Source organism: Diadema setosum, chromosome 2 (assembly GCF_964275005.1).
Source record: "Diadema setosum chromosome 2, eeDiaSeto1, whole genome shotgun sequence".
Lineage (NCBI taxonomy): Eukaryota > Metazoa > Echinodermata > Echinoidea > Diadematoida > Diadematidae > Diadema > Diadema setosum.
The window spans coordinates 6,253,096-6,271,369 of NC_092686.1; the positions used below are offsets into that span (position 1 = coordinate 6,253,096).

At 39.5% G+C, this 18,274-nt stretch overlaps 1 protein-coding gene across 1 annotated transcript in view; it reads left to right on the forward strand.

Moving 5' to 3' along the window:
• The window catches only part of LOC140239286 (uncharacterized), an 85,557-nt gene extending 75,151 nt beyond the window's left edge, over nt 1–10,406 (forward strand). The window contains exons 4-8 of the mRNA XM_072319166.1: nt 2,940–3,044; nt 5,262–5,451; nt 6,595–6,670; nt 7,439–7,586; nt 8,253–10,406. Of these exons, the coding sequence (XP_072175267.1) occupies nt 2,940–3,044; nt 5,262–5,451; nt 6,595–6,670; nt 7,439–7,586; nt 8,253–8,786 (1,053 nt within the window). The 3' untranslated portion in view covers nt 8,787–10,406. The remainder of the gene's footprint in view (nt 1–2,939; nt 3,045–5,261; nt 5,452–6,594; nt 6,671–7,438; nt 7,587–8,252) is intronic.
• Nucleotides 10,407–18,274: the final 7,868 nt, after the last annotated feature.

Consider the following 18,274-nt stretch of genomic DNA (forward strand, 5'->3'; position numbering starts at 1 on the left):
ACTTGACGCAATAATTACATCAATTTTGATAATTATGTAGTGCCGGCTGCATGCTATGAGAATTAGAACCAGCACTGGCTGTCAGGGGGAAGCTCGGTGGTCTAGTGGAAAGAGTGCCTGTCTGGTTCTGAGGAGGTCGTGGTTTCAAATCCTGCTGCAGTTTATATGCCTGTGATTTCTTTTGCAATGGCTACTACTAAAACACTGGTCAATTCAATGCATATTTGTGTTGATGTAGGACAATATGTCAAGTAATCTGAATGAAGACATCTCAGCTTTAAACTTGGGTTGCACAGAGTCAAACTTTAAAGAATATTGGGGTGGTAGAGATGTTTATCTTTTCCTTTTGTTTTTTGTTTTTGTTTTTTATTGTTTTTTGCTTGTCAAAGGCAAAGATTTCTTGATTTAATCTAAACAGGAAGAGATTATTTGTTTAATAACATTTGAGATAAACATGTTATGAAACTTTGTCCTAATTCCTGTAATCTAACTTCAAGCCAGTTAATTTAGTGAAATGGTCTTGAGACAACTGGAAGATATTTGGAGCCTTCAGAAGAGAGAAAGTGGTGAACGAAGGACATACTTTCATCTTTATTATGACCAGATTGAGTGGCAGAAAATGATTGAATCAAAACTTTTCTGCATGATTAGTAGCTCTCGTTTACAGAATCTTTGGGGTAGAGGAGAAAAGGACGCCTTAAGCAGGAAAGGATTACTTTGCTGTGCAACTCACGAGGTTAACATCCCGACCACATTCCATTTCTGGCCTGAAAATGTTAAATTGGGACCAAGGAATTCCATGCAGTCATCTTGATGTCCGGAACTGCGCAGAACTGCGCTCATGCATCATGCATCCGGCAGAGCCCTCCCTGCCATTCATTCCAGGGTTTACCCAGTGAGCCCTGTGCGTGGTGTTGGCACAACCATCCCCAGGCCTCCGCCGCCATTTTTTTTTTCTTTTTTTTTGCCGATGGGAGAAGAGACAAAATGCTCAGTGACCAGCCAGATATTGTTGTGCTCATCCGAGCCGAGGGCGTAAGGTTCACTAAATCGCGGTGCACTGGTGGCTGTTCCATGAGAGCGGTCAGGCAGGACGCCCAGTTTGTCACCCCGCCCATATTCATTGCCGACTATACCAAGGAGATTATCTTGATGAGGAACAAAAGACATAATGCGTACATTATTTTATATGCAGATTTCTTTCCCTGAGACAAGAGAGGATATACAATATATTCATGCTTGACGTACATCTTCCATTCTGTCCCTCTACAAAATAAAATTTTGTCAGGGCTTAGTTGTATTTTCTTCTTTTTTTTTTGGTGTGTGTGTGTGTGTGTGTGTGTGTGTGTGATTCAGTATGCAAAGACGGTGCTTTAAAACAATGCTGGTGTGTTTTCTACTTTGTTTCCATTACAAAGAGTGCATTTATGGCAGTAACAGTGTGCTCTGTTCAATGAGTACTTTTCTCAGAAGCCATATTTTTACTCTTCTTGAAATAATTTACGTAGTTCCACAATCCTTCCTCATACTGTGAAAGTGGATATTTTCACACGACTAATTTTTCGCGCACGGCCGGGTGAGAAGAGTGCGTGTTAAAAGGCAACTTTTGTGAACAAGGCATGCATAAAATATGAATGCATAACCAATTATGGTCTATTGAACAAGCTTGATGCGAGTGACCGGTCTCTACTCATGTACAAAGTGCAGCAATGAAACCTCTTATTTGTCTCTAGTATACTGTATTCAAGGCATGGAAATAGAGTTGGCTGATACAGTGTAACTGCTGCAAAATACATTTATCAAATCACTTGGGCCGCTATCATCTTGAATAACTTCTTTTTTTTTATGGTGGGGGGTGGTGAAAAAGACAAAAAGGTATGGTTTAAGACTTTGGAGCTCACAGAAGGAAAAGGAAGAAGAAATGAACAGGATGTCGTGCTAAAATGATTTATAACGAGATCCATTCCAAAGGCAGCCAAACTGTGAAAGTGTATAGACACCGTGACCAGTAGTTAATTGCTAGAAGAAGCTCACAGGGGGAGAGACAGGACCTTGTAAGTGGGTTGGATTGGGGCTTGCTGTTTGCATTATTCTGGTTCGAGGCCACGCAGTGACAAGAGTGGGGATGAATTGGTACAACCGGCACCATTTTGTAAGTACGCTTGCAAAACCGCACCCACGTGGCGTAGCATGAATGTGATGTGCTGGTATCGGAGTGAACCTGTGTCATTTGATTGCTAGAGAGGGTGGTAGGGTATGATTCAAGGTGCTTTGGGTGAGGGTTTGTGGGGATGTATTGTGTGCAAGAGATGTATTAGGTACGACATCTGTGATGATGATTGGTGTGATGATGATCGCCTAATGGAATTGAGTTCCACCTGTTGGTTAAAATTCATGAAAGATGGCTGTCTTTTTCATTAAAAAAAAAAATTATGAGACAACATAAATGTTATGGGATTCTACATATGCATGTTGAGATGCGTACAAACTCTTTGAAAGAGAAACCATTGCTCGCATAGTCTCCTAATTCACATTAAGCTCAGCATGCTTACACGGTACATTGAAATGGTTTGGACAATAAAAGTATCGCGTGTTGATGTAGATTCTCATTTTGTGATGTGCCTGCTTAGAGAGCCATTTTTACTTGTGTAAATAACCCTTTAAGTTTTGTTGTTGTTTTTTTCTGTTCAATATCTGCCTTCCCACAATGCTATGCCAACAAGGATTTAAGAAACAGGCACCATGAAGTCAGAAAATTTACATGAATGATGTCGTATTGTCCCAACGAATATTGCCTTCTCCTGTATCAGGGGATCCTATACGCTCAGATAGCCTGCACTGCACGTTGACTTGTTCCAATCACGTATCACATTGCACATGTCATCCAAGTTTTCATCTTTGTGGGATTCTTCACACGTACATTTATTTTGTTTTTGTAGGTGGATGACATCCTCGATGAGGTCATTAATTTGGAGTCCACCCTCGGAGACGACTCACTCAGTCAGTTCCTGCAAGATCCCAACAAGCTCTCTATGCCAAGCACAGTAAGCATCCAGGCCTACAGGAAGGACGTATACAGATCCTGCATACCACAAATGCACACACACACACACGCACACACACACACACGCACACACACATGCGCACACACAGACAGACAGACAGATATACAAACACAGATTAATACAAGCACAATATACAGACAGATCAGCAAATACATGTATGTATCAACACATGTGCACACCTTAATATAATGCAGATGTACAGATGCACATACACATTCAATCACAAAGAGAAGACACAGACAAACAAACTCACACAGACACAGACAAACATGCATAGCATGTACATGCTCAGACATTAAACAGACTTAAAACCCATTAAAAACTAGTCCCAGGTACATACTCGGGCAGGTGTCTATGGGAAATATGCGTTGTACCAAATCAGTCCTTCCTCAGCAGGATAAGTACCATATTTATACAATTTGCACACCAATTCAAGGCAAGGCTTGTTTCTAAAAATGATAATAATAATTTGTTGATTTAAAAAAAAAACAACGTTAAATGAAGTAATTGATATACAAGCAAGCACAAAATCTTGTCACTTTTTTTTTGGGACACAATATACCATATATTCTGCATCAAGTGGACACATTGTACAGATCAAGGCAATAGGCAAAACCAGTGACATAGCTTTTATAGTTTATTTGTGTATTCAGAGGAAGATCACACCCATCAAAAGACTTACACATCAAAAGGCCCGGGAGTGATAAAAGGGTTCTAATATCAACCATGAACATCAGTTATACAGAATGATATAAACAATGATTTCATGACTACAATTAGAATAATACCAAATACTACAGTATGTACAGGTGTATGGAATGGCTGAATCAGTCGAGTAGAATTACAAAATTGTATATGCCTATGGAAGGGGGAAGACTAAAAGAAATGAACTTTTGGCACGCCAGTATCTTTTACATGTCCAGAATCATCTGGTTATCATTTTCATACGATGATTAAGTATTTTTATGTCAATAGTCACCATGCAGTTAGCACAGCTTGTGCAAACATATTCAGTGCTTTAAAGGTGTTAAGCCCTGTGCCACCATCTGTTTGGGCAGGAGTGGTACAGTGTATGCCTATGACGGGGTGGGATGGGGGGGGGGGGGGTCTTAATCTGCAATGGGTGGGTTCATATGTATATCTGGGATTATTGGTGGAATTAATGATTAATCACTCATAATAGTTCCAGGTACAAGTTTAGTTGCCAGTCCACACGACTGCTGACTAGGTGTGCAGTCCCAGCCACTCCTGTAGAAACACTCTTCAGGATTACACTGCTACCACCTGTAGCTTTGTATAGAGCCAGCATGACCTTAAAGGGTAGTAACATGTCTTTTTTCTTCTCGTTGCGCCCATTTTGTGTGTTTTACATTTGATGGTTACTGCAGCAGCATTCGCGAAGTACCTGCATAAACAGTATAATGTCCGGATGGTAGTTGATGTGTGGGCACCAGTAAAAGTCCTTCGTAGTTTGCAAAGTCAGCTGTGCTAGCTGCATGTTCAGGCAATAATGCCAAGGCCCTTATGCAGGCGAAGCGGCATCTTCCTAGAGGTAAAAGTTCATCTCAGCACTGTTACGTCCTTCTACTGCAAGGTGTATCCTTACACATGTCTACACACACATTGAGTTTGTTTTATCTAGCACATGCTCTGCATGTTTTACATGCGTCATAAAGTCCTATGTCTCTAGTTACATTTTATCATAGGTTCTTCTTTTTTTTAAACCAATAAGTGGGTAGTCATAACAATTTTACTTACATAGGTTCATACAGATATTGTTTGTCAGTGTTATGGCTGGGAAACTCGCCCAGCGCAATCTATTTCCCTTTGGGGTGACCCAAGCTCACTTTTGGAACCTTTGTGCAAATGTGGCAGTAGCGATTTTCAACCAGAGTGTATTCGCTGGTTGCTGTAGGGGGTCTTACAGCTTCTATTTGATGTAGATGGTCATGCACAGTATGATAGATCAGAGCCTGGGCAGTTTGACTGTCCATTTGGAGGTGTACATTTAATAAATATTTTTTTAAATTTTGCGAATTGTAAAGTGGCGATAGGTAACTCTTCATGTGTGACTATGTGTAGGTGTATGCCATGTACAGTATTTTGGTAAACGGATCTACATTGACAAGTGTGTGTAAGAAGTGTAGTGTATTGACATGTTCGTTCCGTCCTCTGTCTTACTCCACCCTTCCCCAGATGCCTGTGACACACAACTTCCCGGACTCGCCGTTCAGCAACAACAAGATGGCGCCCTTCATGACCAACCAGCAGTCCTCCTCGTGCCCGCCGGAGCTGACGAAGGTCAAGCAGGAACCGGTGCCGCTCTCCGAGGAGCAGGCCCGCGCCATCGCCAAGGAGCGGCAGAAGAAAGACAACCACAACATGAGTGAGTATAGAGACGGACAAAGAGAAGAGAGAGAGAGGAGAGAGATCGGACAATACTTCATATAGTATACAAATTATGCGCAGGTGAGAGGCGTTAGTGGAGATGCAGCGCACTCGAGGGCAATTACGATGGTGGAAACATGCACCAGGTGCAGCTGAGTGCATGTTGCACGACATTGAGAATAGTACCTACCCACAAGTGAGCTGCATCTCCATTAATGTCACAAACTTGAACCTGTGCATTATATGTTTTATAAAATGGGTCTATGAACGATTTGTTATTTACCTTTGGGTGAACACTAGTGTGCCAGTCAGCTCGTCTACACGTAGAACTTGCTCAAATGCCAAGATGTCCGAAGAAGTGTTCCAAAGACACTGAATATCAACTTCGTAATTTCAAGCAGTAAATAGGTGATTGAGTGCTTGTGTGTAAATGATTGACTGCACTGCTACAGTAAGTACATGTACATTGTGATGTCAGTGTGCAGCTATTCTTTTTTGCTGCACACTTTTTGCATGCCTGTGCACGTTTGTAAGAAAATATATAGCGCACACGTGACTCATTTCAGCGCTTGTGATTGGCTATGTTCTTGAACCCATTTTATAATAACACATATCACATTAACACTTTTGTCCTCAGACTTCATGGCATACAGGGCATCTTGTATTATTAATGGCAAGGGACATTGGGATAGTCAAACAGGAAATGGCAATGATGACATTAATTTCTTTTTGGCCCCTTGTGATGAAATTCTCACAGTGAAGAAATTATTCACACTGCAGCCTTGACTGTTCCTAGAAATCATTACTAAAGTTGCACATGTATAATGATGTAATCAGGGACCTGTTGCCTAAAAAGATGTAATCAAACATAAGTCAGAGAATCAAAGGTGCGTAATGTTAGTCAGTTGTCAGCCAATCAGAATTGAGTATTCAGTGACTCATGATTGATAATCTGACATACACTGTATGCTTGATCTAATCTTTTATGCAATGGGGCCCTGTTGCATTATTTTAGGAGATATTCTTGTAAACAGACTCACTCAAGAGTTTGGGACATGTGAATTGAGTTGTATTTGCGTACTTTGGCATTGTACTGCTCATAAGTGACTGAGAAATCTTTCTTGTGACGTTCTTTTTGCAGTCGAGAGGAGGAGAAGATTCAACATCAATGACCGCATCAAGGAACTTGGTACCCTCATCCCCAAACACATTGATCCGTGAGTTCTCAACCATTTTTAGGTCCTTCATTCATCAAAGAGTACCTGTTAGCCCTGTATACCCATACATGTTTTAAGTGCATGCACCTTGTATCAAGCTATGGTTGCAAACGTAATTGTACACATATGTCATGATCAGAAAAGTGATTATGAAATTTAAAGACTTATATATTTATTTGTCTTTTTTTAGTAGCCTCAAAAGTCTTAGGTGTAGTGTTTGATTTTAGCCTTCAACATGCCAGATTGATATGAATTTGGGAAATGCTGTTAAAAGTTGTTTTCATGCAATGCAAACTCTGCAGTGCAGAGCAAGTTGTTCACACAACTAAGCTCATTTAATCAATGTGCTCTAACTCTGGAAGACAGAGAATGACAGGCATGGAATATCTGTGATGGTTCCTCTTTTGATTGAAAAAGAGATACAGAATAGATTAGAAAAGAAAACTCAGGGGCAAATATCCAAGCACAGACGTTGTAAGGCTATGGTAACAGTAAAGCTTTAAGCGATCTTCTCATAAATGGTACACTACCACTGGCAGCTGTATGGTGTGTAAGGCTTAGTGGCATTTTGAGGCTGTGGTATGAGGGAGGTTTAAGCCTCTATGTGCCTTGAGTGCTGATTGGCTCAGAAAACCCTATAGCATTGTACACACTGTCCAAAGTGCCTGGCAATTAGAGGGTTAAGTGCTAGAATGAAGTGAAGCCTGAAGGGTGGTCAGAATGAGCATAGGAATCTCAAATGTCCATCTTTGTGTGTGTGTTTATTAGTGATCAGAGGCAGAACAAGGGCACCATCCTAAAGTCTTCCGTGGAGTACATCCGCAAGATGCAGAAGGAGAAGAATCGCTACAAGCTGGTGGAGGACCGGCAGAAGCAACTGGAGACCATCAACCGCCGGATGATGCTCAGAATACAGGTGAGGAAGGAGTGTAATGGACAGAGGAGGAAAAAAAAAAGGAAGATGGTGGTGGGGGGGGGGGAGGGGGAGGAAGAGAGCCAACTTTTCTTCTTGGTTTTGTCCCATTTTATGTAAATCCATGTGAGAATATCAGTAGATACAATAGTGTGTTTAATTCAACTCCAGCATACTGTTATGGTCACCATCAACATGAACATCAATCTGCCCCAGCTTTCATCGTTGCAGGCTTGGAGGATGGTTGTCATGGAAATGATGATGATGATGATGATGATGATGATGATGATGGTGGTGATGATAATGGTGATGAGAAAGGTGGGATGATAGATATGATTCCAAGGGAATTGACAGGGAAGAGAATAGTTTGGAGAAACGATGAAGTTATAAAGCAGATGAGAAAGTTAAAAGAAAAGTATGGAGACTTGTTGAATTAAAGTGCAAGGAATGGAATGCCTTACAATAAAATGAAACTTTAAAGGCGATGAAGAGAAAAAGGTATGAAGGCTTTCAAGTGATGGAAGGAGGGGACATTTACAAGTATTAATCACCAAGTAAGACGTTGACATTAAGATTAAAAGTTGATTTGGAAGAGTAATTCTTGGATATGACACTTTGAAGGTTTTCCTACCCCACCATCATGTCGTATTTTGTGTCTGGAATTCACAGGAACTTGAAATGCAGTGCAAGCGTTTCAACATCAGCACTGCAGCCCTCAGTCCAGAGACACGGACAGAGGTCATCGCAGCGGAGTTCATGCGCCTCCAAGGCTCCGACATCGACTTCCAAGTCAAGAATGAGCCCTCTGATCAGCAGCAACAGCAGCAGCAGCAGCATCAACAGCAGCAACAGCAACAGCAACAGCAACAGCAGCAACAGATGCAGCAGCAGCATCAGCAACAGCAGCAGTTGCAGCCTGACAACCAGGTCTACTTGCAACACATGGAGCAGCAGAACCAAGCCAGTACTTACGCGAACGGGCTTGACGCTGCCAACTACAGTGCCCTGGGCGAGGCCACACCTACCATGGATGACATGCCCAGCGATGCCGACTCACCCTCCGGTGACCCTCTGCTCTCCCAGTCTCCCATGGCGACCTCGCTGCACAGCAGCCGCCGCTCCAGCTTGACGAGCCTCGATGATATGCCCGATACCCTTCAGCAGCCCCAGCATCACCACCACCATGCCGACTTCCTATCGTAACCTTGTGACAGCGTGTCGGATCCCCAGGTGCGCACAGCACGCATGGACGTGAATGAATCGACATCTCCCGCCACGTTACCCTTTCCCCCCTACTCCCCGACTCCCACGGCAACGGAGGAGTGGGACAACTGTGGTCTCCCGCTGGTCGGCGAGACAGCGAAAGTTTTGAAGCAGGTGGCATGCCACCCTGTCTACAAGACATCATTGGTTTTAAAACAGTTCGCAAATTGTAATGCGATGGACAGTTTGAGATTGGGAAGCAAAGTTTGCTGAGAGAAGAAATTTTTGTGGCAAAACATAACTGGTTTATGTTGTAGTCTTGTTGATAGTCTTCAGCAAATTACCAATGGCTGTAAGAGCTGTGACTATCACAAAGCTTCTATGTACTTCTTATTCATTCAAATGGATCGAGAATAAATGAATTTTTAAAAAGTGGAACAGCGCCCTCTATCTATTAAAGGGCAGTGATTAAATCATGTGCCTTTTTTTCACAGTTGATACAACTTATGCTATGTGAAGTTTCTTCTCTATTCTATCTAGATAACTTTAAAGATGCATGCTTTCTTATTGAATGTGAGTAATTACAGTTTTGTTATTTTCTTTTGTTTTTCAACGTAGGAATTTGTTTTCCTTGTAGTAGATAATGTTGATTGTCCTGAAAAGACGGGGGTGCTGTTTTTCTTTTGTTTTTGTGCAGAGGAATTTGCGAGACATGCCAAATAGCAGTGCTGGTCGCTGCATAGCTATGGCTTCCGAGGTAACGGATTACAGAAGAGGATTGTAACTCTCAGATGACTGGGCTGTAGCGTAATCAAAGGGAGTCTGAATTGAGGCAATGTACTATGAAATATTTATAGGAACTGTAATGGATAAACAAAAAAGAGAAGAAAAAATGTGAATGAAGACCAGAGAAGCAAACTTCTCTCTATCTCTCCCTGCCATCTGAGATATATGCCACTTTGCTTTCCCGTCGGCAAACTATCCATCCAGAACTACTTTTTAAAAAAGTTGATAGACTAATGAAGGATATGATTGCCGCAACTCCGATATGTAATTATGAATGAATTAGAGATTATTAGGTGTAAAAAGATATGACTGTCTACTGTATACTTCCAGATAAGTTGAGGAAGTCTAAATATGCAAGATATTGCACTATAAATCACTGATTTTGAAAATGAAAGCATGCAACGTCATTCTGCACTTCTGCTGTGATAAGATGTATGGCTCGGATGGACTATAATGTTACAACGAGTTCATAGATTGTCTTTAGAGGGATGTTAGAGGTAAAAGGTGATAAGAAGCCTTCAATGCATGCAATAATGTGATTACAGATGTGTAATGTTGGTCGAGTTCCGTCAGCTATCTTTTATTCACTTTGTTTTCCAAAACAGTGTAGTCGATCATGAAGTGGGCAATGGCTGTATGTTCAGTTATAATTTACTAAAGGGGTGCTGAACACAAGAACCCAGATTGCATGCATGTTTTAAAGGGTCACTTGTCATAACGAGATGAATAATGTAATTTTTTTCCCCACTGCATCCACAAGAGCTCGATGCACTAGTTCGCATGATCATGTAGAAGTTTTGCAATGACCTTTATTTGCGCACCATAGCCAGTTTTGATATGTTTTATTGGATTTTTTTTAAATTTTCTTATTACCACTATGTGAGGATGCAGAATTCAGTGACAGTTTATCTTTAAGATTCTGTGGCAGAATTTGGTGGGATGTGTTAGCTCCCATGATTTCTAGACCGTACTGCATCATCTGCAGTATATCTGTACCATAACTGATATGTATTGCTGTGGCACATGCAGATTTTTTTTTTTTTTTTTTTTTTTAAATAGCTCTTAATCGTTGCATTTTGACTTGCCATTTCATGACTATAAATGTGTCAACTGCAACATAGTCTATGCCGACTGACATTGCATGCTGAGGAGATGGATCATATCTGTGTGCGTGACTTTGATGAGGAAGAATGGCTCCAATTTTATCACAAAACGTGTATTTGCTTGTACAGATATAGAGAGAGATTATCATTATTTTTACAGCATATGACAAATTGTATATTTGTGTGGATTCTAGGGGTAAAAAAAAAAGACAAAAAAAAATCTGCAAGAAAGTTGCAGAAAGGCGACGACAGGAAAGGAAAGAAAGACACGCCATGTGGGTAGAAAACATAATTCCATGAAAATATGCCACAGAGGTATGCATAACTGCGTGCACCTGGTATTATTTCATTAATGTTCTCATTTTTTTCACATTGACTTATTATAACAGAGCACATAGTTAATGTGGCTGTTTGATTTTGATTTTGATGATTGTGATGTTTCTTTTTTTAAAATCATGTTTAAAAAAAAAAAAAAAAAACATGCATGGAAATCACCTGTATGTAAAGGAGTTTGACCAAAATGATAATTTGTTGTAGGATTGAGGCGGCAATCTAAAGAAGTGAGATAAATCTGTTCGATTGTCTTCCTTTCTCGTCAAAACTGACATGCACTTCATGTGTGATGAACGCCTGCATGCATTCTCTCTGTATCCAGACAGTAGTTCTCAAAAGGGAGTTATACTGTCATCATTGTAGTGGTGTACATGTCACCACCATTTGCAACAGTCAATGCCACATAAATTGAGTCTGTGTACATACAAAAGTGCGCGCATAAGGTGCACCGCGTCACAAGGTTGATGGAGGATTAGCGCAAAGGTGGTGGATAAAAATGGCCGTCCTTGCTGGTCACCCCCCTCCCCCTTTAAAGAAACAGAAGTATAGACAAGAAACTAACTAAGTCTACCTGTAAATAGTCAAGAAAACTTATCGTTTGAAACATTTACTGTTGTATTTCTCTGAGCTGTTGAGAAATTATGTTACTGTCGCAAAGTGAAAGAAGAAAAAGGTAATGGAAGAAAAAAAGTATATATATATGAATGTACTTTCTGTGTTTTTATGTACCCTCAAGTGTAGTGTTGATGTGTTTTGTGCACATGCACGCAGTAGCAAATGTGTGAGAGTTTAACTTTCACCTTTTATCGTGATTAACAACATCCTGGCCAGATTTTATGTGCATGGGGCATTTTACTTTGGAGAGCTGTGGTAAAGTTGTCTGTAAAGCTTTGAACCATTCTGTCTCATCTACGTAATATTATGATATACCGTCCAGAGCATAGAACTGGCACCATAGTCAACTCTGATGCCTCCTCCTCAAAACGTTATTTCTCTCTCTCTCTCCTGTATTTTTAGCAAGCAATGACAAATCTCTGTACTTCTCCAGTTTCCATGAAAAGAGTGCTGACGTAAATATTTAAAGTAGGTACACATGCCAGAAAACTAATTTGGCTTCCTTTAAACTTCCCGAAGAAGAAAGTGATAGCTATGGACATGTACAGGTAATTGTTTACCTGGTTCTACCCCTCTAGATTATCATGTTTAGATGCATCTTTTAAAATTACTTTTTTGGTCTAAATGAATAAATTGACTTCAAAAAATGAGTAACTTTAGGAAGATATTACTTGTACAACTGTATTTTTTTTTTCATTATTATCATTATTTATTGTTTTGATATCACTAGCAAGTATTACCTTGATTTATGAAAATAATGCCACAGTACAACCCTAAAATGTTTGAATGGTGTTTTGAAATTTCAAAGTTGATATCTTTAATTGCGACAATTCCACAGAGTTAATCAATAAATGCAAAGATACTGTGAGAATTATTGGGGAAATTAAAATAAATATCTGCGGACATCATTCTACCAATTTTCAGTTTAGGGAATGCTCTTTTTAGCCCAAATGATGCCACTTAAAAAGGAGTTACAGACTGCCGGGTGGGGGGCAACATGATGGTATTAAATGGACTTTGTGATCGTAAAGTGGGGATAAGTGTTCACTTAAGAGAAAAACACATACTGTAAAACAATATTCGCAGCATGAAATTTTCACGAATTGCCACTGGCATCCAATGCAGTATAATGTAGACAAGAACTTCTGCATGCATTTAAATTTCGCGAATCTTGGCTCTTGCGAAATTCACGGAATTAAAGTACACATGAAAATTTCTTGTTTCACAGTCATCTCTCTTCCTTGCGGGTATATCTATTAAGAAGTGGTTGATGTAGTATTTGTTGAGTGAAAGCACAGTATCTTTGTAAAGTATCTTTGGGTAAAGGGTCAATGGTATAATAAGCTGTAAGGAATAAAAGCACAGATTTCAAGGCGAGGTGAAGGGGACAAATGAAGAGTATCTCTGAGTAGTAAAGTCATTCTTATGTAGAGTTTCTCCAAGGTGATTTGTGCAATTATTATTTCTTTTATTATCATTATTATTATTAATCATCATTATGATAGTTTCTTCTCAGCAGAAACAAGGTTCAGTCTCGATTAAAAAATTACGACGAAAAAGATTTGACTTTTGTAGTGATATTGACATCCCTTCATAAAATTAGTCTCGTCTTCTGCCGTGAATGCCTGGTCTGGCTCAAAAATGGCCCCAATTTGTGCAAATTTGAGATTTGCTCCACCCTTCCTGGCATCAGTTTCAAAACTTCATCACAAAAACAAGAGTGCAAGAGACGCTGAGGGAAAAGACAAAATGATTTGCATATATAATCAAGTATGGTCATTGCACTATGGTTTCTTGTCTGACACTGGATGTAGCCAATGCTGATGTGAACATTAATCCTGTCTGTTAATCCTTGTCACTCCTGAGAAACCATAATTGTTCTGTGTAGGGGTTTTGTTTTTGTTTCTTTCTTTTGTTCTTGTGCCCAGCATGTTTGTTGATCTGTATGTTTCCTATTCTTTCTTTATTTTTTCTTCTTTTGTGGCTGTAACATACACACTGAATGAAATAATAAACCAACACCTATATGTATATGAAGAGGTAGGGAGTGAATATGTGCATTTTTGTTTTTATGTGAGTAGCTCGTAGTCTGATGGTGTGGTATATGTGGGTGTGTGAGTCATGTGGTGATAGCATATTGAAGGTGTGTGTGTGTATGTATATGTATATGTATATAATATATATATATATATATATATATATATATATATGTGTGTGTGTGTGTGTGTGTGTGTGTGTGTGTGTGTGTGTGTGTGTATATATATATTGGTGGAAGAGATTGTTTTTAATAGGTGTATCCATGGATCAGTGTGTAACCCTTGGTAAAATAACTTATGAGTATAGAAAAAGGATGAGTGGAGAATAACAGAGAAGCAGATTTTTCATTAGAAGTTTGAAAGGAAAGAATTTTAGGAATGTATTTTTTTCTTCTTTTCCATACTTTGCCATAAATATCTCCCTCATTAACTGAAAATAGAAGTCTGATACCTCACTGAATTGGATTATTTAGAAAAAGGCAAAACACAGAAACAAACCATTAACATGTCCAACAAACATTATGCATAACTCTACACATTATGTTATAATTTTGTACAGTGTATACATATCTGTGTGTCTGTGTCTTTATGTGAGTTGTTGGGAGGCAGACAAACGACAAACAAGATATATTTAATTGCAATGGATAAAACAGTGCACAATAGCATGAGGAAACATTCAGTAGGTGTCAACAAAAAGCCCTGAGAATCCAGAGTTAAGTCTGACGATGCAAACTCCTTTTTTCTCTCTCTCTCTTTTTTTTTTTTATAAATCCATGATGGTAATTTGACTACCGGTACACAAAATGCTAAATGTTTTCACAACATACTAGTATATCAATTCTTACCAAGTCAAAATGAAGGTACATATGTACTTATAATTCTATTGCCTGTATCTGCAAGCACAATATTTTCCATCTTATGAATTTTGGAGCAAAATCTGCCACACTACATTTAAAGCAAAAACTGAGGTGCATCACTTCATGAAATAATGATATCAAGGAACATTTCAAAACTGACAAAGCATAAATTTCTGCCTAAATCGTTGACACCCAAGTAGAACATGTTCACTACAAAGTTGAAAGCATCAAAATAATTTCCTATTTACACCCCTTTCCTAATACAGCTCATTATCAACATTTCAGTGCTACCCTACATACTAAAGGGACTGTTTCGAGCAGGATTTGGGAACTAATGCATATAATGAAATGCAATATTGAAAATCTGATATCAACGTATGAATTATAGGGACATATATATATATATATATATATATATATATATATATATATATACATATATAATATGCCTGTGTGTACATTAATCTGAGAGGGGTATACTCACGAACGAACATTAGCATATAGCATTCAATAAACACAATATAAGCACATGAACAGTGCACATCTATTAGAAGAGGTATAGGAAACTATACCTGATTCCCCACCGAGAGAGAGAGAGAAAAAAAGAAGGTAATAATAATCCCATCTGGGAATATGATTTTCGTGACCAAAATATTTTCTTCAGATTCAGTTTTAAGCCGCTACAGGCAGCTGGCCCCACATCACACACAGCTACACATTTCGAGCCGGGAGTTTCACAGGAAAAACAAGCTCCGATGCCGATATTTTCGGCACCTCATTGGAGAACGCGATAACATGAATGTCAGAGGTGTAAAAATAGCGGCCCCGTGGAAATATATACTTTGCGAAGTTTGATTGCCAATTTCCTCAGCTAAACGGGGTTTATACGTCGTGACTGTTACTTACGCGACGAGGCACATTGTATTCTCAGATATTCGTGCTTGCTATTTTTTTTTTATTATTTGAACATAGTAGTTCTAATGCATAGCCTAAAGTTGTAAGTACATAAAGAGGGGTTTCTTTACGACAAATTAGGCCTACCAAATGGGGTGGATAACGGGGGCCGCTAACGAGGGGGGAGGGGGGGTGGGGGTGCAGCCCCCTTTGCTGCCCCTCCACTTGGTGAAAACAACATCAACAACGACGACGACGACGACAACAACAACAACAACAACAACAACAACAACAACAACAACAACACAACATCCGTGGATTTCCAAGGGTTCCGTCCTGATATTCTGCTCAGGTCCTGTTTACCATTGACCTATGGACCCCGTCCCAGGTCCCGCAGCCCCCCCCCCCCCAACCATGAAAAACTCCAAACGGATCCTGAATAGTAAATAGGTGTTGACCATATATTGAAATAAAAATCTCAGTGGCCGTGTACATGAATAAATGTGGCATTTCGACTACGCGAAGATGTTCAGTCGATATGAATATCGCCGCTCTGGAAGTGAGTTACAAAAACGACCGGTATAGAATTTATTGTTTTAACACTACTCTCTCTTTGCCGTTGCTGCTGTTACAGTTAATAATCTTGCCATTATACTCGATCGGATTGCGCAAGCACAGATAGACTAGATAATTAACAACTCATCTAGACACAATTTCTAGTTACTTTTTGTAAAACGCATATTCCATAAACAACTAATGCTCATTGCGCTGTAAGACTGGGGTGCATAAATTACTTCACTGACTAACCCAAAACAAGGCAATAACATTATAAGAAATCAAACAGATCGAACGAGCTTAAATGCAGCCATCGATGTGTTTTGACGCTATGAAATCAGAAGGTCATTCCAAGGCATTGCACCTGTACGCCAAAACGCACGACTCCCCAAGCAGGATTCAATCCAATTCAAATAAAAACATATTTTTATTTTTCGACAGAACATAGTATACACTTCTCCCCCCCCCCCCCCCCGGTAATCAAGGAATATTCAAACGATGAGCAGAGTAGGCCTGTATGTAACACTCACGTGATATAATAACAAAACGTAATGTACGTAAGGTACAAACAATTAAACGGCGGCATTCACTGAAAAAGACAAATATGTGGGCCATTCTAAAAAAAAAAAAAAAATCAGAACAAATATAGGTTCGGAAGCCAGCTATCATGACTATAAAAGACACAAGACTGACAGACCAGACTGATTTGACAACAAGATAACAAAAGAGATAAGTAAGTAAATTACATAACGGAGGCAGCGACCTACAGAAGTATATTGAGAAAATAAATATGTGAGCAAAATGAAAAGGGATAGGATAATAAAGAATTTGCAGGAATAAGTCGAAGAGAGACAAATCTAGATAAAACGGTGATAACAGCACTCTGGTGATAGTAGCAATAGAATAAGTGGCAATATAATTTTGCAATTGAATGATAAAAAGCTCTTTTCAGATATTATGAAAGGGGCGTTACTGACATCGTTCCAGGAGCTTTGGCCAGTATGAATAATGTACTCTGAGCTTACAAAGAGTTTTTCAGTTTCAGATGAACCTTATTCTATTTTCGTATTTCCGAAACGTCGGAATAACGAATAATGAATAACGAATAATGAACTATGACCATGTGGAGCCGGGATTTGTAAAAACGTCTCGCGGGGATTTGTGAAAACGCCGGGAATTGTAGAAACGTCTCGCTGGGAAATGTAAAAATCTCGGATATTGCATCAACGGGATTTGTAAAAACGTCTCGCCGGGAAATGTAAAAACGTTCAATTTTACCGGGAATTGTAAGAACGCTGCCGGGAAATGTAAAAATCATGTATTTCAACGGTATTACGTACCGATGATCTAGATAGATAATCTCGATGTCTTAACAAAATTGCTCACGAACCTTTACCGTTATAATTTGCCTGTAAACTCCAAAACGGATTTTCACCAAACTTGGCAGATGATATCTGTTTATGGTGATATGTTTATGTGCTTTGGGGGGGGGGGGGGGGGGGGGGACTCGTTTCAACAATTAATTGAGGTTATATCCCAATAAAGATCGTATTTGCCAAGTTTGGTGAAAGTCGATCATAAATTTTTCAAGAAGATGCTGAAAATGCTGGATCCGCCATAATCAAACATGAAATTTCAATTATTAATGTCTTCATAGCATCAACTATAAGCTCTATCTTTTTTGGTTCGACCAGGAACATGAAAAATTCTAGACTTTAGGCCTCTGAGGCTTCAACTCCCTCCCACTCCCCCTTCGGCGGTGGGGGGGGGGGCTTATTTAAGCAAATTAAGATCATGGATTGTCATCATAAAGATATCCTCTACCAAGTTTGATGAAAATCCATTTTGGAGTTCACAGGAAAATTATGACGGTAAAGGTTCATGAGCAATTTTGTTAGACAACGAGATTATCTATGCACCATCGGTACGTAATACCGTTAAAGTACATGATTTTTACATTTCCCGGCAGCGTTTTTACAATTCCCGGCAAAATTGAACGTTTTTACATTTCCCGGCGAGACGTTTTTACAATTCCCGACGTTTTTACAAAACCCGACTCCACAGACCATCTTTGCAGCCTAGATTCAGCATGCAGTGCTACCGTAAGTCCTTATGATAGCATATGGAAAAATGTGGGTTTTTTTTTTTGTTTTGTTTTGTTTTGTTTTGTTTTGTTTTGTTTTTTTTGGGGGGGATGCTGTGGTTTTGATAAAAAACGAAAGTTTCGACAGGTGTTCGAGAGAAGTCTTGTCGATGACACTTAGGCCTATCGTGTAATGCAATTACCAGCAAATGCATCCAGTTATACC